Here is a 25755-nt window from a genome sequence, read left to right as displayed (position 1 = left end):
TCACAACTGTAATCCCTAGCTTTGGGAGGCTGAGGCAGGAGAATTGCTTGAGGCCAGGAGTTCGAGACCAGCCTGGGCAACATAGCGAGATCTCATCTCTACAAAAAAGTTTAAAAATTAGCCAAATGTGATGACGTGCACCTGTGGCCCCAGCTACTTGGGAGGCTGACGTGAAAGGATCACTTGAGCACAGGAATTCAAGGATACGGTGAGCTATGATTGTAACATTGCCCTCCAGCCTAGGTGACAGAGGGAGGCACTGTCTCTAAAAATTAATTAATTAATTTAATTGATTTAAAAAACCATTTGGAGTCTGGGCTCAGTGGCTACACCTGTAATCTCAGCACTTTGGGAGGCCGAGGTGGGCAGATCACCTGAGGTCAGGAGTTCAAGACCAGCCTGGCCAACATGGTGAAACCCCGCCTCTACTAAAAATACAAAAAATTAGCCAGGCGTGGTGCCAGGCACCTGTAGTCCCAGCTACTCAGGAGGCTGAGACAGGAGAATTGCTGAACCTGGGAGGCGGAGGTTGCAGTGAGCCGAGATCGCGCCACTGCACTCCAGCCTGGGTGACAGAGCAAGACTGTCTCAAAAACAAAACAAAAACCATTTGGCAAGCTGTGAAGATCCATGACTGGTATTCTATGGGACGGGTATCCTCGAAGGGACCGTGAATGGGAGAATGAGCTCAAAGGAAGAACAACGGGAAGATGCTGAACACAGACTTCTCCTGCTCACAGTCGTGCCTAAAGCCTGCCATAGCTGTCTTTGGAATATCCAGCTCCTCAAATACAGTTCTATTGCTGGTGTTTGGTGTGTTCTACAGGCAGCATTTCAGTATGACTTACTCTAAACTGAAATGTTTCAGACTCCCTGCTCATGTTCCCTGGGTTGCTGACAAACAACCTACAGATAATCCCAGATGCTACCAGCACTTGGGATGAGAGGCCACTAGGCCACCAGGCCCCCGCCCATGCTAGGGAGCCGTCTTTCCCCACCCCCAGCTCATCAGCACTGGAGAGAGGAGGCAGGGGAAGGAATTGCCCCTAATACACTGCTTTTGGTTTTTTCTTTTTTTTCAAAAGTTGCACGAAGATAAAGCAAAGCTGTAGTTGATGCAGGCGTGTTGTGTAGACGCTTGCAGTTCCACCCTCGCCGTGCGCTCATTGGATAATAACGCAACCCCAAGTAAAGGACGGTGGTTGCCGCTAATGTACTTCCGTTCCACTGGGGTGAGGCCCACCAAGCAAATGGTCTATTTGGAAAAAATATAAGGACATTTGCTCTCCTACCCAGACATGACCTTTGAACTGAGAAGAAAATGAAAACACATAAAAAGAAAAAAAAAAAGAAAATGAATAAACATAACAGAGTTAGATTATTGCATAGTGAGGTTCATTTTCTTCTAAAGTAACAAGAGTCACAACATGCATGCTGAAGTCTGATACACTCTCGATTCCTCCTTCCTGCTACAGGTTCCCTACTAATAACTTTATGAGCTCAGGCTGAAATGTCAACTTGAACTTTAGCGCTTGTGGCACAATCAACTATAACTCAGTTTAAGCATACTTATTTTATTTGATTGAGTGTTTCAATTTACTCTGCACTTCCTGAGGTTCTTGGGTTAAAACAACATGATCTAATGCAATAAAAACTAGCAAAAATATATATTTATTCTTTATTTCCAGGAGTACAAGGCCAATTGAATCTACCCAAAGCATACCTAAACAGCGTTAATAAGCCTGCACGCTAAATGATTTTCTCTCCTTTCTTGGTGCCCACACGTTCAATTAAGAAGCCCTTTGGTTCTGCAATGGCATATCAACCTACACAATTTCAGGACTAACCAAGCATGTCTGCAAGCTAAAAGGTGGTGTTAATAGTGAGTGCATAAGGAGGTTTCTGAATAGTTTTGAGGCAGATTAGGCCAAGGAGAAACAAGGTTGATTCTTCAATGATTAATATTAATTTTGTAACTCCTGCCAGGAGTGTGGAGCATAAGAACTTTACACTTTTTTCTTTTTTTGAGATGGAGTTTCACTCTTGTTGTCCAGTCTGGAGTGCAGTAGAGCAATCTTGGCTCACTGCAAACTTCGCCTCCCAGTTTCAAGCGATTCTCTTGCCTCAGCTTCCCGAGTAGCTGGGATTACAGACATGTGCCACCAGGTCCAGCTAATTTTTGTATTTTTAGTAGAGGCAGGGTTTCACCATGTTGGCCAAGCTGGTCTCGAACTCCTGACCTCAAGTAACCCACCTGCCTGTGCCTCCCAAAGTGCTGGGATTACAGGCGTGAGCCAGTGTGCCCAGCCTGAACTTTACAATATTCTTGAAGACATAAAACCAGGAAAGGGGCCAGAGAGAAGCTGGTACTTGAGTTGGACCTTAAAGCAGGAACAGAAGATTTAAAAAGAGAGAGAGTGAAGGCAGGACAGCACAAGTGAGAGTGCCATGCATGCACTCAACAAATATTAATAGTGCATGAAGTGGCCAGGGGCGGTGGCATTTTGGGAGGCTAAGGTGGGTGGATCACTTGAGGTTGGGAGTTGGAGATCAGCCTGACCAACATGGAGAAACCCTGTCTCTACTAAAAATAACAAAAAAATTAGCTGGACCTAGTGGCGCACATCTGTGATCCCAGCTACTTGGGAGGCTGAAGCAGGAGAATTGCTTGAAGCCAGGAGGCAGAGGTTGCAGTGAGCTGAAATCACACCATTGCACTCCAGCCTGGGCAACAAGAGTGAAACTCTGTCTCAAAAAAAAAAAAAAAAAAAGAGAGAGAGAGAAAAGAAAAAGAAAAGTAGTGCATGAACCATGTGCCAGGACTTGGACTAGATGCTAGGATACATCCGTGAATACAAATATCTCCTGAAACTTACATTGTCACGGAGGGAGACACACAATGGACAAGCAACATGTAGAGGTTACAGATGGTAATAGGTCCAATAGAGAATAGAGCTAGGAAGGGGGATGGGGGTCCCAAGTGAGTTAAAACAGAGTGACCCGGTGATGCCTCTCTGATAAAGTGACCATTTTAGTAAGACCACAAGGAATTAAGAGAGTGGGTTGTCCAGCTATAAGGAGGAAGTGTTCTGCAGAGGGTACAGTGAGTGTAAACGCCCTGTGGTAGAACTATGCTCAAACAGAGAAAGCATGCATTCTCAACAGGGCAGACAGCATCCCGAGGGAGTGAAAATTCATTCTTGAAAGATGAAGAAAAACTTACTCTTTTTTTTTTTTTTTGAGACGGAGTCTCGCTCTGTCGCCCAGGCTGGAGTGCAGTGGCGCGATCTTGGCTCACTGCAAGCTCTGCCTCCCGGGTTCAAGTGATTCTCCTGCCTCAACCTCCCTAGCAGCTGGGATTACAGGCACATGCCATCACACCCGACTAATTTTTTGTATTTTGAGTAGAGATGGGGTTTCACCATGTTAGCCAGGATGGTCTCTATCTCCTGACCTCGTGATCCTCCCGCCTTGGCCTCCCAAAATGCTGGGATTATAGGCATGAGCCATCACGCCAGGCCTTTTTTTTTGGACAGTATCTCACTCTGTTACCCAGGCTGGAGTGCAGTGGCGTCATATTGGCTCATTGCAACCTCTGCCTCCCAGTTCAAGTGATTCTCGTACCTTGGCCACCTGAGTAGCTGGGACCACAAGCACACGCCACCACACCCGGCTACTTTTTGTATTTTTGGTAGAGATGGGTTTCACCATGTTGGCCAGGCTGGTCTCCAACTCCTGACCTCAAGTGATCCACCTGCCTCAGCCTCCTAAAGTGCTGGGATTACAGGCATGAGACACTGCATCCTACCAAAACTTACTCTTTTAATGTATATAGCACAGATATAGATTCAGTAGATAACCAAACATCATATATTCATGGTATTAAAATTGCTTGCCCCTGACAGGAGTGATAATTTAAAAAGATTGGAAAACACTGAGTTAGGGAAATAATAAGGAAGCCAAAGTGGCCACAATGAAGTGAGCAAGGAAAGTACAGAAGAGGGCAAAAAAATATTGGGAAGTGGTTTTTATTCTGAGTAACACTGGGGATGATTGCAAGATTTTTAACAGAGCAGGGATGTGACTTAATTGAGATTTTAATACCATCCCTCTGGCTGCTATGCTGAGCATAGACTGTAAAGAGACCAGTAGGAGGTGATCACTGTATCCCAGGTGGAAGATGATGAAGCTTGGTCTGCAGTGGTAGAGGTGGAGGTGGTGAGAGGTGGTGGACTCCATATATATTTTGAAGATAACGCTGATGGGATATGCATGTATTGAATCTGGGGAATAAAAGAAAGAGAAGAGTTGAGTATGACTCCAAGTTTGGCCAGAAGAACTAGAAGGATGGAGCCATCATTGACTTAGATGGAGACCATTGGGAGAAGAGTAGGGAGAGGACTGTCGGCAGTTCAAGTTTGGTGTGTTAAGTTTGAGGTGCCTAGTACATATCCAAACACAGATGCTGAGTAAGCAACTGAATGCAGGAGTCTGGAGTTCAGGGGAGAGACTCAGGCTGGAGATACAAATCTGGGTGTTATGCATGAGACATTAAATCTGTAAATTGCTTTAGGTAGTATTGTCATTTTAACAATATTAATTCTTTCCATCCGTGAGCATGGGGTGTTTTTCCATTTGTTTGTATCCTCGGCAATTTATGTCACCAGTGTTTCGTAGTTTTCCTTGTTGGGGTCTTTCACCTCCTTGGTTAAATTTATTCCTAGACACTTTCCTGTACCTATCGGAAATAGAATTGCCTTCTTGATTTTCTCCTTCAGCTAGTTCATTGTGTATAGAAATGCCGCTGATTTTTGTAAAAAAAAATTTGTATCCTGCAATTTTCCTGAATTTATCAATTCAAATAGTTTTTTGGTAGAGCATTTAGGTTTTTCCATATATAAGATCATGTCATCTGCAAAAGGGGACAATTTTACTTCCTACTTTCCTATGTGGATGTCCTTTATTCCTTTCTCTTGCTTCGTTGCTATGGCTAGAACTTCCATTAATAATACTATATTGAATAAGAGTGATGAGACTGAGTAAAACATTAAAAGAAGGGGGGCAGGAAAAGAGGAATAGAGGAAAAAAAGAGAAAACTAATCAAATGAATGATCCAAACCCAGACATACCAATAATTACATTAAAGATGAATTAACTAAACACTACAATTAAAAGGCAGAGATTATCAGAATGGAAACTTACTCTATTTTTTTCTAAAAGAAATGCAGTTTAAATATAGAAACACATACATAGGCTAAAAGCAAATGGAAAAAGATGTACCATGCAAACAGTAAGCATAACAGGGTTTGAGTGGCTGTATTAAGGCCAGATAAAATAGACTTCAAGAAAGAAATATTTCTAGAGATGAAGAGGGACATTTAATTATAATTAAAATTATTCCACAGCTAATATTTTATTGAATGGGGAAAAACTGAAAGCTTTGCCTCTAAAAACTGGAACAAGACAAGTATACCCACTCTCATCACTCTTATTCAATATAGTATTATTATTATTATTATTATTATTATTTGAGACGGAGTCTTGCTCTGTCGCCCAGGCTGGAGTGCAGTGGCCGGATCTCAGCTCACTGCAAGCTCCACCTCCCGGGTTCACGCCATTCTCCTGCCTCAGCCTCCCAAGTAGTTGGGACTACAGGCGCCTGCCACCTCGCCCGGCTAGTTTTTTTTGTATTTTTTAGTAGAGACGGGGTTTCACTGTGTTAGCTAGGATGGTCTCGATCTCCTGACCTCGTGATCCGCCCGTCTCGGCCTCCCAAAGTGCTGGGATTACAGGCTTGAGCCACTGCGCCCGGCCCAATATAGTATTATTAATGGAAGTTCTAGCCATAGCAACTAAGCAAGAGAAAGGAATAAAGGACATCCAAATAGGAAAGTAGGAAGTAAAATTGTCCCTTTTTGCAGATGACATGATCTTATATATAGAAAAACCTAAATGCTCTACCAAAAAACTATTTGAATTGATAAATTCAGGAAAATTGCAGGATACAAAATTTTTTTACAAAAATCAGCGGCATTTCTGTACACAAACAATGAACTAGCTGAAGGAGAAAATCAAGAAGGCAACTCTGTTTTCAATAGCTACAGGAAAGTGTCTAGGAATAAATTTAACCAAGGAGGTGAAAGACCCCTACAAGGAAAACTACAAAACACTAATGACGTTAATTGCCGAGGATACAAACTAATGGAAAAATACCCCATGCTCATGGATGGAAAGAATTAATATTGTTAAAATGATAATACTACCTAAAGCAATTTACAGCTTTAATGCAATCTCTATCAAAATACCAATGACATTCTTCACAGAAATAGGGAGAAAAAAATCCTATTATTTGTGTGGAACCACAAAAGACCGTGAAGCAATCCTAGCAAAAAGAACAAAGCTGGAGTCAGAACACTGACAGACCCCAAAATATACTACAAAGCTGTAGTAACCCAAACAGCATGGTACAGGCATAAAAACAGACACATAGACCAATATAACAAAATAGAGAACTCAGAAATTAATGTGTATATCTATAGGCAACTAATTTTTGGCAAAAGTGCCAAGAACACTCATTGGGGAAAGGACAGTCTGTTACTGAATATTTATATTCAGAAGAATAAAATCAGACCACCACCTCTCAGCCTATATAAAAGTCAACTCAAAATGGATCAAAGCAGGTGGAAGGGGTGCATAAAAACATACAAATAAAAATAATGGATCAGAGACCTAAGTATAAGACCTGAAACAATAAAATACTAGAAGAAAGCATAGGGAAAATCCTCCAGGACACTGATTAGGAAAAGATTTTATGAATAAGACCTCCAAAAACACAGGCAACAAAAACAAAAATAAACAAATGGGATATATCAAACTAGAAAGCTTCTGCACAGCAAGGGAAGCAATCAACAGAGTGAAAAAGCAGCCTACAGAATGGGAAAAAATATTTGCAAACACCTTATCCAACAGGTGATTAATATCCAGAATATACAAGTAATTCTAACATCTCAACAGCAAAAAATAATCTGAGGTCGAGTGCGGGGGCTCACGCCTGTAATCCCAGCACTTTGGGAGGCTGAGGCAGGTGCATCACCTGAGATTAGGAGTTTGAGACCAGCCCGGGCAACATGGTGAAACCCCATCTCTACTAAAAATACAAAATTAGCCGGGCATGGTGGCACACACCTGCAATCCCAGCTACTGGGGAGGCTGAGGCAGGAGAATCACTTGAACCCAGGAGGCGGAGGTTGCAGTGAGCCAAGCTTGCACCATTGCTTTCCAGCCTGGGCAACAGAGTGAGATACCATCTCCAAAAAAAAAAAACCTGATTAAAAAATGGGCAAATTATCTGAACAGACATTTCTCAAAAGAAGACATACGAATGGTCAACAAAGATATGAAAAAAATGCTCAGCATCACTAACCATCAGGGAAATGCAAATCAAAACCACCATAAGATATCATCTCACCCCGTTAGGAGGACTATTATCAAAATGACAAAAAGTAACAAATGCTGGCTAGGATGTAGAGAAAGGGGAACTCTTTACATATTGTTGGTGGGAAAGCAAACTAGTACAGCCACTATGGCGAATGGTATGAAGGTCCTTCAGAAAGCTACAAATGGAACTACCATATGATCCAGCAATCCTACTACTGGAAATTTATCCAAAGTCAAGGAAATCATTAGATCGAAGAGACACCCGTAATCCATGTTTATTACAGTACTATTCACAACAGTCAAGATATGGAATCAACCTAAATGTCCAACACCAGATAAATGGATAAAGAAACTGTGATATTTATACACCATAGAATACAATTCGGCCGTAAAAAAAATGAAATGTTGTCATTTGAGGCAACATGGAAAGAACTAGAAGACATTATGTTAAGTGAAATCATCCAGGAACAGAAAGTTAAACACTGCATGTTCTCACTCACAGGTAGAAGCTAATAAAAGTTGATCACATCGAAGTAAAAAGTAGAACAGAGCCTACTAGAAGCTGGAAAGGGTAGGGGAAAGAGAGGGATACGGAGATTTGTTAAAGGATACAAAATTACACTAGGAAGGAGGAATAAATTTTAGTGTTCTATAGCACTATAGGATGACTAGAGTTAACAATAATATATTAATATTACATAGTTTCAAATAGCTAGATGGAAAATATTGAATGTTCCTACCACAAAGAAATGATAAATGTTTGCAAAAATGGATATGCTAATTGCCCTGATCTGATCACTATAAATTGTATATACCAAAATATCACTATGTACCCCATAGGTATGTGCAATTATTATTTGCCAATTTAAAAAATAAACTAAATTTTAAAATTGTTCATTCATCAGGAAGACATAACCATATGTGTGTATATATCTAATAATAGGTGTTTGAAACACATGAAGCAAATATTGATATAGGTAAAGAGAAGAGAGGCATTTTCACAATTATAGTTAGAGGTTTTAATATCTCTCAGCAATTAACAGAACAACTAAGTAAAAAATAGGAAATACACAGAAAGACCACGCATGGTGGCTCATGCCTGTAATCTCAGCTACACAGGAGGATTGCTTGAAGCCAGCAGTTTGAAACCAGCCTGGGCAACTTAGCAAGATCCCATCTTTATAAAGAAATAAATAATACTTAGAAGTTCTGAACACCATTGACTACCTTCCTATAACACTATATCTAACAAGAACAGAATACAGATTATTTTCAAGTATGTATGATACTTACCAGGATAGACTATATATATATATATACTGGGTTATAAAAAAAAAAAAGGCCTCAATAAATTTTAAAATTTTGAAAGTATGTAAAGTATATTCTCTGACTATAATGGAATTAAATCAGAAATTAGTAACAGTAAAATAATGAGGAAAGCCACAAATATTTGAAAATTAAACACAGGCTGGGTGTGGTGGTTCACGCCTGTAATCCCAGCACTCTGGGGGGACGAGGCGGGTGGATCACCTGAGGTCAGGAGTTCAAGACCAGCCTGACCAACATGGAGAAACCCCCATTTCTACTAAAAATACAAAATTAGCCAGGCGTGGTTGCACATGCCTGTCATCCCAGCTACTCGGGAGGTTGAGGCAGGAGAATCACTTGAACCCGGGAGACGGAGGTTGTGGTGAGCTGAGATCACACCATTGCACTCCAGCCTGGGCAACAAGAGCTTGACTCCATCTCAACAACAACAACAACAACAAACAAACAAAAACAAAAACAAAACAAAACAACAACAACAAAAACCAAAAAACACACTTCTGAAAAATCTATGGGTCAAAAGAAAAAATTATCAGAGACATTAGAAAAGATTTCCAACTAAATGATAATCAAAACAAGCCAGACAGAGTGTTTCACGTCTGTAATCCCAGCAATTTGGGAGGTTGAGGTCAGAGGACTGCTTGAAGCCAGGAGTTCCAAGACTAGTCTGGGCAACATAGTGAGATACTGTCTCTACAAAAGAATAAGAAAAAAAAATTAGCCAAGTGTGCCTATAGTCTCAGCTACTCGGGAGGCTGAGTGGGGAGGCTCACTTGAGCCCAGGAGTTTGAGGCTGTAGTGAGCTATTATTGCACCATGCTTCAGCCTGGGTGATAGAGCAAGATCCTAACTCTAAAAAAAAAATAAAAAATAAAAATAAAAAAAGTGAAATGCAGCTGAAGCCATGCTTAGAATCTTGATGCCCAGCATAGCTCACCCTAGTCTATATTTTGAATATTCCTGACCTTTTAATCCTGCCTCAACCAGGGAGAAGGTCTCACTGAATGCCTGGAGCTCTGAGAAGCCAAAATTTCTTCAGGTACACACCCTCTTTTACAGGAGGCCTCGGAGCGGAAGGAGAAAGGAGCAGGCTGGCTGTGGTACAGATTTACAAAAGATCCATGATCAAAGGCCATGAAAGGCAGCAGGTTTCTGCCAAGTCCAAGCACTTTAAACATCACCATTCTGAATAAACTACATGAGGAGATGCCCCAACAAGGTTCTGAAAACTGGAAAGATAATTTTTCCCCACTCCTGTGTAGATACGTCACAGTCTTCTGCTTTTCAGTCCAACTCTGATTCAGTTTTCTAGATAAATAAACCCTCCCAAGACCTGATTCTGTAGCTTCGCCCGAGTGGACGTCATTCGATGTCAATGGAAGGTCTGCCAGTGTAAAAACTTCTTGACTGAGGCCTGAGCTGGTATTTGCTCAGGTACCTCCAAGCCTCTGTCATGGTACCTGTAAGCCTTTTTTTTTTTTTTTCTAAAAAAAGGCGGTTGGGGGGCTCAACAAGAGTTTTACTTAAGTGTCACCAGTAAAAGTCATTTGCCAAGGCATGAATAGTTTATAATCACAGTAGCATGGCAAGAGAAGTATCTCTCACGTCTCTCTTGATTGACAGGTGTCAGTGTTGAAACTCATTTTGCCACCTCACACACCTGAACTCTCATTTCACAGCTGCCTGTTGGTCTCCATGTTCTTCTGTTCCCTGAACCCATTTCTTGGTTAACTCAGATCACAGACATTCCCCTCCCCCAGGCTAGAGAGAAGCTCCTCCCTTCAACAGTCCACACTCAAACCAGGACCAGTCTTGAGGCTGTGTCAAGAAGGCCCCACTTCCCTCTGTGTTCCTTTGGGCTTAGTGACCCCAACTATCTGGGAAGTGTTCCCTTTGTCAAACCCATACAATTTGCAAAGTTTTAAAATTTCATTTCCCAGCCAGGCACAGTGGCTCACACCTGTAATCCTAGTACTCTGGAAGGATGAGGTGGGCAGATCACTTGAGGCCATGAGTTCGAGACCAGCCTGGGCAACATGGAGAAACCCTGTCTCTACAAAAAATGCAAAAATTAGCCGGACGTGGTGGTGCACTCCTGTAATCCCAGTTACTTGGAAGGAGGCTGAGGCAGGAGAATTGGTTGAACCTGGGAGGTGGAGGTTGCCATGAGCCAAGATCACACCACTGCACTCCAGCCTGGGAGATGGAGCAACACTCTGTTTCAACAACAACAACAAAAAATTCCTGTTGGATCAGCCTTAGCTGAGACAAAGACAGTTGACTCCCATTCCTCCCATGATACTCCTTTGTGTATTTTTTTTTTCAAGATGGGGGTCTTCTTCTGTCCCCCAGGCTGGAGGGCATTGTGTCACAACCATGGCTCACTGCACCCTCTACCTCCCAGGCTCAAGTGATCCTCCCACCTCAGCCTCCCTAGTAGCTGGGACTACAGATGTGCACCACCACATCCAGCTAATTTTTATTTTGTTTTTTGGTCGAGATGGAGTCTTTCTATGTTTCCCAAGCTGGTCTTGAACACCTGGCCTTGAGCAATCCTCCTGCCTTGGCCTCTCAAAGCCCTGGGATTACAGGCATGAGCCAGTGCACCCAGCCAATCCTTCACATATTTGAGGACCCTTTTATGATGACATGGACTAGCCCTATTAACGACATTAGTCACTCAAGTTCCTTTCCCAAGATTAGTCACCAATGTAGCTGTCCCATGGCCTCTCTTCCATCTCTGGGTACTGCTCCCTTTTTGCCAAGGTCAGCCCTGAATGCTCATTCTGCTGAGGGCCTGACCAAGACAGCACACTGGCAGCCCTCAGCTTACTCCTCAGTTCCCCAGCAGTTCTGAGCCTAGACTGTGTGCTGCTGTTCCTTCCTCCATGCCACCTCCCTTGGATGCTCTGCTTTCGCAGAGCATTAAGAAGCAGAGCTTGTGGCAGGGCTTGAAAGGAGGGGACCCTACATGTGGCAAACAGCACTGATCGCATCTGTGACACTCCTTGGCACGCTGGATGGGGCAAGACGGCTTCAGTAGCTGCCTCTGCCTCCTCTGCCAAGAATAAATGTCCAGACCTTACCTTTTGTTTTTTGTTTTGTTTTGTTTTGTTTTTGTTTTGAGACGGAGTCTCGCTCTGTCGCCCAGGCTGGAGTACAGTGGCGCCATCTCGGCTCACTACAAGCTCCGCCTCCCGGGTTCACGCCACTCTCCTGCCTCAGCCTCCCGAGCAGCTGGCATCACAGGCGCCCGCCACCGCGCCCGGCCAATTTTTTGTATTATTTAGTAGAGATGGGGTTTCACCGTGTTAGCCAGCATGGTCTCCATCTCTTGACCTCGTGATCCCCCCACCTCGGCCTCCCAAAGTGCTGGGATTACAGGCGTGAGCCACCGTGCCCGGCCCCAGACCTTAATTTTTGTGAGAAGAACTTTCTGCACCATGTTCATCTCAGAGTGTGCCTCTTCTACTCACAAGACAGGGCTCTTCCCCAGCTGCAGCAGCAGCCTCAGGGCCACCGCCTCGGGTTCAATGTGGAAATTCCAGACGCACAAGGCAGGGCCTGGAAGGGGCTCCAGGAGACAAGGCAGGAGGGATGGAGTACATGGGCAACCTGCCTCTCTCTGCCAGTTTCATCCACCTCCGCCTGGGCCCCGCCATTCTGCAGGAGGAGTGGAGCTGGGTGTTGACAAGGAGAGACTTTACCTGCTTGGCACTCTAACCCATGGCTAAGGATCCTTCACCCACCAAACTTCACAGCAAGAAGGGTGAATGCAGCAGGACTCACCCTCCACCTCCCACAGCCAGGAAGTAAAGGGAGGGCCTCCCAGTTCTGCACCCAAACTCCCTCTGGGAGCACCCTGGGCTCAATAAAGCGTTCTCCTTCCATCTTATTTTACTTCCAAATACTTATTTCCTTTTTATTTACTGTTTATTATTATTATTAGAGACAGGATTTCACTCTGTTGCCCAGGGTGAAGTGCAGTGGCATAATCACAGCTCACTACAGCCTCGTCTTGCTGCCTCAGCCTCGTGGTAGCTGGGACTACAGGCATACATCACCACACCTAGCTAATATTGGTATTTTTTTGAAGAGACGGGGGTCTTGCCAGGCAGCGCAGGCTGGTCTCGAACTCCTGGGCTCAAGTGATGCAACCGCCTCGGCCTCCCAAAGTGCTCACGCCTGTAATCCCAACACTTTGGGAAGCCTAGGCAGGTAGATCACCTGAGGTCAGGAGTTCAAGCACAGCCTGGCCAACATGGTGAAACCCTGTCTCTACTAAAAATACAAAAATTAACCAGGCATGGTGGTGGGCACTTGTAATCCCAGCTACTCTGGAGGCTGGGGCAGGAGAATTGCTTGAACCCCCGAGGGAAAGGTTGCAGTGAGCCGAGATCCCACCACAGTACTCCAGCCTGGGCAACAAAAGCAAAAACTCCATCTCAGAAAAAAAAAAGTGTGTTAAGAAGGCAGATTTCACGTTAGGTGTTTTTTTTTTTTTTAATCACAATACAATAATGAGGGTTAGCTTGAACATCTAATTTTTCACCTATTTTCCCCTTATTATTGAATTGTAAGCAATTTTCTTCTTGTCATTAAATATCTTGGAAAACAAAACAAACAAGTCATAAATTGTGAAGTAATGTTTGTAATACACACGTCAATAAAAAAGAGGATCTTCCCTATAGAAAGAGTTCCCTAAAATCAATATTTTATACGATCATTTTTCACTCATCAGATTACTAATATATAATAAGAATGACAGTGCCTGGGCCAGAAAGTGTGTGACAAAGAGCATTCTCTTCAATGCTGCTGGCCAGATTAACGGGTCCATAATGTTGGAGGTCAGTTTGGCATTGTCAAAAGTCTTAAAAATAGATATTCCTTTTGGCCCAGCAATTTTGCATCTCAGAATTTCTCCTAAATATTAAACAATCAAGTAATGTTACAGGTACAAGAATGTTATCTAAAGCACTATAAAAAATTAAGAAAAGCCTCCAGATCAGCTTATTGAAGTAGGCCAAAAAATTTTTTTTAATTAAAAAACTTAAAAAACCAAACTTGATGTCTAACAACAGATGGTTATCAGGAAATAAATGATGATATTGCTGTATTTAAAATAATATATGGGCAGTAAAAATAATCATGTGGTTCTATGTTCCTTGACATGCAATGATATCCATCTATATGTTAAGTGTAAAGAGAAGTTAACAAAACAATATGGATGGGATGATTCTAGTTTTGTAAAGATATATTTTGTTTGTATAAGTTAACTAATTAAAAAAATCTGGAGATATATGTGTGTGTGTATGCATATACATACATATATAAACAGTGGTTATCCTTGAATAGAATAAATAAAGGATATTTTATTTTCCTCCTTACATTTCAATATTTTCCAAGTAGTTTTTTTTCTTTGTTGATACAGGGATCCTGCTCTGTTGCCCAGGCTAGAGTTCAATGGCACTATCATAGCTCACTTTAGCCTCGAACTCCAGGCTAAAGTGATCCTCCCACCTCAGCCTCCTGAGTAGCTGGGACTAAAGGCATGCACCACTATGTCCAATTTGTTATTTTTGCAGAGATGGGGTCTAATTATGTTTTCCAGGCTGGTCTCAAATTTCTGAGCTCAAACGATCCTCCTGCCTTGGCCTCTCAAAGTGTTGGGATTACAGGTGTGAACCACTGCAGCTGGCTTTTTTTTTTTTTTTTTTTTTTATGAGCATGTGTTAACTTTAAATTGGGGGTGGTTGCAGTGGTGGTAACTTTCCACTTTGAAAAAAACATTTCATGAAAACATAATAAAATAGTTGTGGTCCTTCTACACGAAATGACTGAGCAGTTACCAAAAGTCCAATTTTGGTTTTGCATTTTGCCCCTAAGACAGAAAGCTCTGTTTTGTCCACAACGCTCCTGGCAGAGGCTATATTCCCTGCGTTCCCCTGCGTCTTCTCCCCAGCCCTTCTGAACAGGTTGGCTTGGTTCAACCTAAATAACAATCAGCTAGTTTGACTCTAAGTTAAGTCCTTGGAGCAGAAGGTGCAGATTAGTTTAATCTCATAAATAAACTAATTCCTCTGGAAGCAAAGACAAGTCACAGCTTAATTCAGATCTTCTTCCAATTAATGAAATCCTCGCTGGTGTGGACCAGGCGATCAGCTCAGGCTAGCAGCCAGATGGGCAAGGACGCATGTGTCTGGCCAGGACCCTGGGTCCCCAGCCAGTAACATACAGTACTAGTACCCTCACAGTGGCCATGTAATTTATCATTCAAACAGAGACCTTTTTTTTTCTTGAAACAGAGTCTTGCTCTGTCACCCAAGCTGGAGTATAGTGGCATGATCTCGGCTTACAGGTATGTGCCACCATTCTGGCTAATTTTTGTATTTTTAGTAGAGACAGGGTTTCACCATGTCAGGCTGGTCTTGAACTCCTGACCTCAGGTGATCTGCCCGCCTCAGCCTCCCAAAGTGCTGGGATAATAGGCGTGAGCCACCTCACCCAGCATAGAAACACTTTTGAGAGGGATATTTAGGGTTACTTGAGGTGCCAGTTCAACAAACATAAGTAGAACATTGCAAAGCAAACCAGGCTGTAGGGTCGCCCTCCCCAAGGTGCTCATGGCTTTTAAGCTGAGATGGAGGCCTGTGGTCAGCACCTACAGAAGCACAGTCCCACCTGCTCTGCCCTACTCAGGAATTCCTGAGAAATAAGAGCAATCAGCCTCACTGGATTTACAGGTGACTTTAGGGTCTAACAGGGAGGGCTGAAAAAGAGCTCAGAAAACAAAGGTTCTTACTTTCTTTTGTTTTTTTCTTTTTTTTCCAAGCCAAACTGTATCCAGCTTTATTAAAGATACTTTCCATAAACAATCATGGTATTTCAGGTAGGACATGGGCAGACAATCGTTAACAGTATACAACAACTTTCAAACTCCCTTCTTCAATGGACTACCAAAAATCAGAAAGCCACTATAAAACCCAATGAAGTCTTCATCTGATGCTCTGAACAGGGAAAGTTTAGAGTGAGAGTTGACATTTCACATTTAGCATGTTGTTTAACAACTTTTCACAAGCCGACCCTGACTTTCAGGAGTGAAATGAAAATGGCAGAATTTATCTGAAGATCCACAATCTAGAAACGCAACCACTGCTGTTTTGACAGGTGCCATCTCAGTGGCATCACTGGAAAGTCCAGATTGCCTGACACACTGGTAACCAATGACTAGGGGTCAGGTCCCAACAGAAGCCGGGGCTTAAGGGAGTTAAGTCTATGCTGAAAGATGGAAAGGGAGAAGAGGACATAAAAACAAATTTGTTTTTCCATACCACAAGGCTTTTGTGCCAAGGTGTGTCAAAGTCAGGGAATCCCTCCTCCTGGGAACCAAAAGGAAGTCTCTCAAAACCAGAAGGGAAAGGTGTTTTCCCCACATCAATCCAGCTTTGGAGACATTCTATTAGTGACATGTGCCCCTTTCCCCCAAAACAGCAACGAAGTGTTCTGTGTGCTAACAATATAGCTTTAAAAAAAAAAAAAAAAAGTAAGACAAAATTCTACATTTTTATAAAACTTGATAAAAAATAGTATTTCAAACTGTACAGTCACCAGAAGCACACAGTTATCAAAAACGCACACACTTTACTTGGCATCTCCAGCACCTTGAGCTTTCTGTGCCTGGTCTGTTTTGGCATCTCCGTTTTCTGCAGGGTTAGTCCCCTCCTTGCCAGCATCAGCTTTTCCCTTTTTCCCGTGGGGTACCTTCTCTCCCTTCTTTGCAGGGGCCTTTTTAGGCTTGGGCTCTGGCTTTGGAGGAGCAGGTTTAGCAGACAACCTCGCGGATCTTCTCTGTGATTCGTCCTTCACCTTGACTTTATCTTCTTTAGCATCCCCTTCAGCCTGTCTCTTGGGCATGGTGGCGACGGCGGCAGGAAGTAGGTGCTGGACGCAGGAGGCAGCCCGCGCGGGGTCTGGTCTGTCCGGGGGTCGTTCTCGCCTCTTGTTCTTCACACTGCTCGGGGTTCTTACTTTCTTATTTCACAAGCCTGGGTTTGCGTGTTTGGCAGGTGTTGCAGAAACCCCCTGAGTGGAACAGCCCAGTAGCATGCCTGGATAGAGAAACCCTGCTCCGTGCACACTTGCACAGAGCCACCCTGAGTCCTTGCAGGCCTGCAGGCACAAACAGGGCCGCTTGGGAGGTCACTCCTGCAGCTTCCTGGGCGCTGTTATCTCCAGTCTAAGGCTGGACCCTGCTCTCTGAAACCTCACTCAGTCACTTTCTTTTTTCTTTCCTTTTTTTTTTGAGACAGAGTCTTGCTCTGTTGCCCAGGCTGGAGTGCAGTGGCACAATCTTGGCTCACTGCAACCTCTACCTCCCAGGTTCAGGCAAGTCTCCTGCCTCAGCCTCCTGTGTAGCTGGGATTACAGGCGCCTGCCAACATGCCTGGCTAATTTTGTATTTTTACTAAAGACCGGGTTTCACCATGTTGGCCAGGCTGGTCTCAAACTCCTGACATCAAGTGATCCACCCTCCTTAGCCTCCTAAAGTGCTGGGATTACAGGCGTGAGCCACCACACCTGGCCACACTCAGTTATTTTCTCAAGGAGCTTCTCTGAAAGACTAACATCACTGCTCCTCCCAATGATGTGAGGGATACCAAGACTAGAGGTGGAAATAGGGTCCCTCCGTTGGATCACTGGGCCCTTCATGGATGCTGTGCTGCCCCCCACAGCCCACGGTGCTGCAAGGTGCCAAGAGCGACCTGTGCCATCCACAGCCTCCAATGCACCAAAGCTATGAGGTACCCTGTGCAGAACTGGGCAATCACCCATCTCACTCACTGCCAACTTTATTCTTCTAAAAACCTTGGAGTCATCCTCAACTCCTCTCTTTCTCTGAAACCATACATCCCATTCATCAGGCAGTTCTATTGAGCTGTCTTTAAAGTCTCCCAGGACCCTGCCTCTTGTCACCATGTTGCTGCCTTGCCCTGGTCCAAGCTACCAGCAGGTGTACCTCGGTTATGGCGGTAGCCTCCTGAAGGGTATCCCTGCCTCTCTCCTCACCACCACCCTCCATTCAATCCATTCTCAAGACACAGCCCTTGGAAATGTAAGTTAGATCACGTCACTGCCATGACCAAAACCCTCCAATGGGCACATGTCGCTTAGGGTGAAAGCCAACGTTCTTACCAGGCCTGCAGGCCCTGTACCATCTGCACGTGTGCCCTGTTACGTTTCTCTCCTTCTCTCCTCCTTGTCTCCACACTGGTCACTCCATTCCTCCACACACTAGTAGTCCTGCTCTAACCTGGGGACCTTTGTGCCAGCAGTCTCTTCTTCTTATGTATGTATGTATGTATGTATCTATGTATGTATGTATGTGTTTATATATTTATTTTTAGAGACAGCATCTCCCTCTGTCACTCACACCGGAGAGCAGTGGTGCAATCTGAGCTCACTGCATCCTCGAACTCCTGGGCTCAAGCAATCCTCCCACTTCAGCATCCTCAGTAGCTAGGACTACAGGCATGCCTAGCTGATTTTTTTTTTTTTTCTTAAAATTTTTTGTAGAGATGGGGCCTTGCTGTGTTGCCCAGGCTGGTCTTGAACTCCTGGGTTCAGGTAATCCTCCTACCTCGGCCTCCCAAAGTGCTGGAATTATAGGCACGAGCCACTGTGCCAAGCAGTTTCCTCTTCGTGACACTCCCTTAGCAATGGTCAAATCAACTCTTGGCATCAGTGTCACCTCTCAACCAAGTCTATTTTGACCACTCCATTTAAAATGGCAGTTGGTTCTTCCGGCAACATGCACATCTGGATTTTCTTATCTGTCCCACTCCATATCACTTCCCACCTCCTCAATGACCACATCATTTACTTATCTATTATATTTACCTTTATTGTCTAATCCCCCCCGTGGAAGCTTGTGGGTTACATGATGGCAGGGGTTTGTTACTGTTGTTGTTCACTGATGTGTCCTAAGTACCTAGGACAGTTTCTGGCACATAAGTAGTTGCTCCATTAATATTTGTTGAATGAATGGGCTGAGTGCAGTGGCTCATACCTGTAATCCCAGCACTTTGGGAAGTCAAAGTGGGCGGATCACTTGAGGTCAGGAGTTCGAGACCAGCCTGGACAACATGGTAAAAGTCCATCTCTACTAAAAATACAAAAATTAGCCAGGCATGGTGGCCCGTGCCTGTAATCCCAGCTACTCAAGAGGCTGAGGCAGGAGAATCGCTTGATCTTGAACTGTAGTGAACCAAGATGGCGCCACTGAACTCCAGCCTGGGCAACAGAACGAGACTTTGTCTCAAAAAAAAAATTGTTGAATGAATGAGCAAAAAGACCGTCTCTCTTTGTGAATAGGCATGACACCTTGTCACTTGGGCATTGAAGCCACCATGCTTGTGCTCCTGCCTGTGAGTCCTAGAGTCTCTTGTGAAAATATTCCTTCCTCCTAATTCATAGGTACATCTGAATTTCAGAGATAATTGCATGACTGAAATTAAACTTGTCCCAAAGATGGAAGAAAACAGGAGAAAGGGCAGGAGAACTCCCTGAATGCAGCCTCTCTGATGTGGCTCCGTATCAGAGAACACATAGGCGGTAAAATCCGGGCTTAACCTCCCAACCACCCAATGACTGCTTGGGCATATGAACGACAACACCACGGGTTTTTTTGGTTATAGAGATTATTATATGGTGGGTATTTGAGAAATGATTGAACCTTTTCATCTGCCTTTTTAGCCCAAGAAGCATGTTTGTAATTGCCATTACAAGGTGGTTGAGCATTTCCGAGGCTCATTACTATTGATTGGGCACCACTAGCTTGCTTGGTAGCTGTTCCTACGTGAGTCATGTCTTGTAGCCCTGGCTACATAAATTAACTGACCTGGAATGGAAAGCTGAAAGATAAGAGAAATGTAGTGCATGAAACAGTATGATATAGTTTTGATATTTGTCGTGGCCCAAATCTCATGTTGAAATGTAATTCCCAACGTTGGAGGTGGGGCCTGGTGGGAGGTGTTTGGATTGTGGAGGTGGATTCTTCATGAATGGCTTGGGCTATCCCCTTGGTGACAAGTGAGCTCTCGCTCTGAGTTCATGTGAGATCTGGTCATTTAAAAGTGTCTGGTCCCCCCGCCCCCACTGTCAATCTCATTTGCTCCTGCTTTTGCCGTGTGACATGCCTGCCCCCCTTCACCTTCTGCCATGGTTGTAAGATTCGTGAGGCCTTCCCAGAAGTTGAGAAGATGCCGGCATCACACTTCCTATACAGTCTGCAGAACCGTGAGCCAGTGAAACCTTTTTTCTTGATAAGTTACCCAGTATCAGGTTTTTCTTTACAGCAAAGTAAGAACGGCCTAACACACAGTCATTGATGCAAAAACAAGTGACTAGTTAATGATGTTAATTCTCTTCATGACTTCTCTTTATTTTTATTTTTTATTTTTTATTTTTTTTTGAGACGGAGTTTCAGATTTTGCTTTTGTTGCCCAGGCTGGAGTGCAATGGTGCCATCTCGGCTCACTGCAACCTCCGCCTCCTGGGTTCAAGTGATTCTCCTGCCTCAGACTCCCGAGTACCTGGGATTACAGGCACCCACCACCACGCCCGGTTAATTTTGTAATTTTAGTAGAGATGGGGTTTCTCCATGTTGGTCAGGCTGGTCTCGAACTCCTGACCTCAGGCGATCCGCCCGCCTAGGCCTCCCAAAATGGTGGGATTACAGGCATGAGCCACCGCTCCCAGCCCCTCTTCATGATTTCTAATTGTAGAAAGCAACAAATGAAGATGCAGTAGAGAGCCAAACACACACACACATGTATACACACACAAATACACACATGCACACATTCCTGGTTCAAATTAAACACTCTCGGGTGTTAAGTGTGGAATCAATTTATATTACCTTTTCTCTCAGGAGGATTTTTCAAGTTTCCTCCTCTTAAAGTTAAAAAAAAAAAAAGTTCCCGGGCGTTGGTTACAAAGCAATCATTAATATTGCTTGCAGTTCTACAGAGATAAAAGAGCATTTACTCACTGGTGAGTGCTCAACCCACTAACTAGCATCTGTCTGGCAAAGAGAAGAATGATGTGTCATTCAGTAGACTTGGCTTCTCCCAGCTGAATTCTGCTTCCTTTTATTCCTCTATGTGATCTGTGCAAAATAGCAAAGCTCAGAGTTAAGCAGGCCCATATGAAACATCATCAGTCTCTTTACGCATGTTTTTCTGTTTTAATTTTTGCTAACTCCTTAGAAATATAAACTTTACTATCTTACTAATGCATGCTTTTCATCCAAGTATCATAGCTATAATAAATATTATTTCTTGAGCACTTTCTATAGGCCAAACTGGGCTGGGGCATTACCTACATGATCTCATTTAGTTTTTACAGCCACCATTCAGAGAAGATTACGCAGCTGGGCACTGTGGCTCATGCCTGTAATCAGAGCACTTTGAGGGGTTGAGGTGGATGGATCGCTTGAGCTCAGGAGTTCAATACCAGCCTGGGTAACACGATGAAACCTGTCTTTACCAAAAATACAAAAATGACAGTAGCTGTCATCCCAGCTACTCAGGAGGCTGAGATAGGAGGGTTGCTTTAGCCTGGGAGGTTGCAGTGAGCACAGATCATGCCACTGTACTCTAGCCTGGGTGACAAAGCAAAACCCTGTCTCAAAAAAAAAAAAACCACAAAAAAAAAGCCCAGAGAAGGTCACCCAATCTCCTGGTGAGGCAAGAGGAACTGATATGCACTCTGAGAGCCGATTTGTGCAGTCTCACAGCTAGAAATGAGCAGGGTTGGCATTTGAACTCAAGTTCACCTGAATTTCTTTTTTTTTTTAGAAAGAGAGACAGGGTCTTGCTTGGTCACCCAGGCTGGAATGCAGTGGCACAACTACAGCTCACTGTCACTGTAACCTCAGCTTCATTCCTGGGCTCAAGAAATCCTCCCACCTCAGCCTCCAGAGTAGCTGGGACTATAGGTGCACCACCTTGCCCCGCTAATTTTTAAATTTTCTTTGTAGAGATGGGGTCTTGCTATGCTGCCCAGGCTGGTCTTGAACTCCTGGCCACTGCGTTTCTTTTCACTGATTTTCTTGGCTGACAACTTGGTGCTCACTTTGGAGATTAATTCCACCTTGTCCTGTAGTATAAACTCAACATGTAGAGCCAGCCCAGGTCCTCCTGTGCCAGCTGAGCTTCAGCTTGTCCCCAAGCCTCTCAGGGCACTCACCTTTCTTAGTTTCTCTGCCTTCCAACCCAGGCTCTGTTGAGAATAGAGTTTTGCACAAATCCATGCTGTGAGTTCCATGTGAGCTGGAACCTTTGTGCCCCTCTACTAGGTGCCCATTGTGTTCATAGTTGTTGAACTAAGCCTTGGTCTCCTCACCCATGACCTAACCCCTTTCCCAGTCTGTACAGGCTCTTGCCCTCTCACTTGCTGTTAGCTGGGCATGGTGGCTTACACCTCTAATCCCATGTATTTAGGAGTCCAAGGTGGGAGCACTGCTTGAGGTTAGGAGTTCCAGACTAGCCTGGGCAATAGCGTGAGACCCCATCTCTACAAAAAATTAAGAAATTAGCTGGGCATGATGGTGCATAACTGTAGTCCCAGCTACTCGGGAGGCTGAGGTGGGAGAACCACTTGAGCCCAAGAGTTCAAGGCTACAGTGAGCTATGATTATCTCACTGCACTCCAGCCTGGGCAACAGAGCAAGACCCTGTCTCAAAACAAACAAACAAAGAGAGTCGCTGTCCACTTTGGGCTGTTGCTCACCTGCACTGCTAACCCTGTTCCACCCCCAGCAGCCCTATGTCCTTCTCCTCTAAGCCAGTCCATGGCATGGAGGTATAGAAGCCAAGTCTGCTTACACCATGAGAGTGAATGGGAAGTAGATCCTTCCAGCCACAAGGCTTTGGGTTTTTCAGAGTGGTTAGAATAGGGTAGGCAGATGCTTCCTTCAGCTTCCATGTTACTAAACAGTTTGCTCCTTTATTCCTTTCCTATATCCTAGGCACGGTCTAGACTGCTTCCACTGCTCATGGATAAATGCAGATATAAGTGGCTTGTGCATAGGGTCACCAGAATGGTAGCCTTGAGGATCCTCCCCAGCTCAGAAAACTCTTATAAACACCAAATGATAAACCTGAGGCCAAAAGACAGCCAAAACCAGCCAAGGAATGATACACAAGGCAAGCATTCTCAAGGACACAAAGCTGAGTGTGCTGGGGCTGCCGTTTGGCATCTCACTTCCAGCTTGTCTGGACAGAAGAGCCTCAGAGCTATCAGCTTCCACAGGATGAGAGAGGTTCAGACAAAGAGCGAGAGAGAGTTTACCAGAGTGTATGACTGCTTCCAGTTTGGGAGCCGGGGTCTTTATTCATTCAGTAATTTTTACTAAGCACTTTTTTTTAGAGATCGGCTCTTGCTCTGTCACCAAGGCTGGACTGCAGTGGCACAGTCATGACTCACTGCAGCCTCGGACTCCAGGGCTCAAGCAATCCCCCTGCCTCAGCCTCCCAAGGAACTGGGATTACAGGTGGGTACTACTGTGCCCAGATAACTTTTGATTTTGGTAGAGACAGGGTCTTGAACTCCTGGCCTCAAGTAATCCTCCCATCTTGGCCTCCCAAAGTGCTGGGATGACAGGTGTGAGCCACTATGTCCGGCCTATGGAGCATGTCTCATGTGCCAGGTCCTACTCCAGGTGCTGGGGACCGAGCAGTCAATGAACAAGACCAAGTCCCTGCCCTTGGAGAGTTTATTTATTATTCGAGTAGCAGGAAAGAAATCATAAATACGTTAAAAATAAAATGACCTTTCCTAATGCTCACAGATAAATTAGTGTAAGCTTAGAGAGGGCCACATGCCATGAAGAAAATACACAGAGTGGGCCAGGTACGGTGGCTCACGTCTGTAATCTCAGCACTTTGGCAGGCCGAGGCAGGCGGATCACCTGAGGTCGGGAGTTGGAGACCAGCCTGGACAACATGGTGAAATCCCGTCTCTACTAAAATTACAAAAATTAGCTGGGCATGGTGGCAGGAGCCTGTAGTCCCAGCTACTTGGGAGACTGAGGCAGAATTGCTTGAACCTGGGAGTTGGAGGTTGCAGTGAGCCGAGATTGTGCCACTGCACTCCAGCCCAGATGACAGAGCAAAACTCCATCAAAAAAAAAAAGAAAAGAGAAGAAAATACCCAGAGTGACAGGACAGTGAGACTAGGAAGGGAAGGTCCCCTGGGGAGGGGCACTGCAGCCGAGACCTAGGAGGTGGAGGTGTGAAGGAACCAATCATGTGAGACTCTTGGGGGATCATTCCAGGCAGAGGAAACAGCTGGAGATAGCAGAGTGGATCTGCACTAAGAAGGGGCGTTTGCATAGCTCTTGAACAATGCTGGGTACAGATACCTAGAGGAAGAAGCAGGCATTCCCAGGAGAAAGGGGCGAGAGGAGCTGTGACAAGGGAGGGCACACACCGGCAGCAGGTCGAAGAAATCGGTGCAACGTAGGGTGGAGGTGGGCAGTGGCAAGAGCTGCCAGGGAGGGCTCGGGTCAGCTTGCCGGCTGGGATGAGCCACCCAGTGACCCCGAGTCCTCTCCAACCTGCTTCTTAGGAGAAGGCTGATGCTGTCCTATGTAGCAAAGCAGCTACTGTGCATGCTCCGGAGGGAGCTTGGCAAAGCCGGCTGAGGGCCTGAATGTTTCCATTCTAGGGTGGCTTTGTGCCAATGTATTCTGAACCCAAAATCAAGATTCTTTGTCCATCAGGTATAAGTACACTAATGCTACAGGACGGACTCTGGAGGCCAATGGAGAACTCTCCTGTGCTTGCAGCCTGTGACGCAGTCCTGCGCTCAACATGTGGGTGCTGTCCACCTCCCTGACTCTGCAAAAGAAGCCACTGTCCACCCCTACCCAGGTAGCTCTGCAAGTAAGGTGACTAGAGGAGAGGCAGAAGAGGTTTTCGAGAGGACATAGCCAGCAGTGGCTCAGTTGTGGAGAGAACTGAGTCATCGTAGTTAAGTAGCCAGCACGTTGTATGCACTTGCACAGTGTCAGGCCCTGTGCTCAGGGCTTTTGTCACCCATATCCCTGCCAGTCATCCCACATAGGATAAAACAAAACATAGCGTGCTCTGGGTCAAGTTGCTTGTCTGTGGCAAGTCAACTAGGAGGGGACAGAATGAGGGTTTGAATTCAGTAGATCACCTCCTGAGACAATGTACAGAACATCTTCTCCCAAAAGAGGTATGTTCTCTGTCATTTCCCATTTCCTATGTCTTTAGGGGTTTACCTGAAGTTCTGACATTTACTTTTGAAAGTGCAACCACCCTTCTCTTGCCCCATCCCTAGTTTCCCAGGGAGGCTTGTCACCGGTTAGCACTGACTTGCTGAATGTAGCCCAACACCGCCACCTGGTGTTGAAGGCCCATGACAAGCCCAGTGACCACCACAGACATGGCTGAGACCCAGCGGTCCTGACCGCTGCTTTAAAATGTTTTGTATTTTCTTCGTTCTGACTCCAAAAGAACATGCTTATTGTAAAATATTTAAGTATGTTTGTAAGGAGTAAGTGGAAAAGCCTGCTTGCACAATAGAACGTGAAGCCTACTCTGCTTTGACCGCCATAGGGATATTTCTCTAATTATTCCTATCCCCAAATTCCATCAAATTGTGTTTGCTTTTGTGATGACAGTATTTTTTTTTTTTTTTTTTGAGACAGTCTCGCTCTGTCACCCAGGCTGGAATGCAATGGGGCGATCTCGGCTCACTGCAACCTCCACCTCCCAGGTTCAAGCGATTCTTGTGCCTCAGTCTCGCGAGTGGCGGGGACTACAGGCATGCACCGCCATGCCTGGCTAATTTTTGTATTTTCAGTAGAGACAGGGTTTTGCCATGTTGCCCAGTCTGGTCTCGAACTCCTGACCTCAAGTGATCTGCCTGCTTTGGCCTCCCAAAATGCTGTGATTTCAGGTG

The 25755-nt window shown here is 44.7% G+C and overlaps 1 protein-coding gene, 1 long non-coding RNA gene and 1 other non-coding gene across 3 annotated transcripts; all 3 read right to left on the bottom strand.

Annotated features, from left to right (window-relative positions):
- LOC117082396 lies at window positions 1-23837 on the bottom strand. Its single transcript, XR_004436593.1, has 3 exons — window positions 23790-23837; window positions 8665-8668; window positions 1-98 (listed from the first exon to the last, which is right to left on the bottom strand). It is a non-coding gene; the product is annotated as an uncharacterized LOC117082396 (long non-coding RNA).
- On the bottom strand, window positions 1075-1200 carry LOC117082916. The gene has a single exon (XR_004436839.1). It is a non-coding gene; the product is annotated as a U4atac minor spliceosomal RNA (small nuclear RNA).
- On the bottom strand, window positions 15583-16677 carry LOC117082394 (non-histone chromosomal protein HMG-17-like). Its single transcript, XM_033209074.1, has one exon. It carries the CDS (start codon window positions 16675-16677, stop codon window positions 16405-16407), a length of 273 nt encoding a protein of 90 aa, XP_033064965.1. The 3' UTR covers window positions 15583-16404.
- Window positions 23838-25755: the final 1918 nt, after the last annotated feature.

Source organism: Trachypithecus francoisi, unplaced genomic scaffold (assembly GCF_009764315.1).
Source record: "Trachypithecus francoisi isolate TF-2019V2 unplaced genomic scaffold, Tfra_2.0 Lachesis_group9, whole genome shotgun sequence".
In the NCBI taxonomy this organism is placed as follows: Eukaryota; Metazoa; Chordata; class Mammalia; order Primates; family Cercopithecidae; genus Trachypithecus; species Trachypithecus francoisi.
This window is presented reverse-complemented; position numbering and strand designations above follow the sequence as displayed.

Excerpts from the sequence above, each read along its gene's own strand:
- LOC117082394 (XM_033209074.1), bottom strand. The coding sequence starts at position 16,677 with ATGCCCAAGAGACAGGCTGAAGGGGATGCTAAAGAAGATAAAGTCAAG.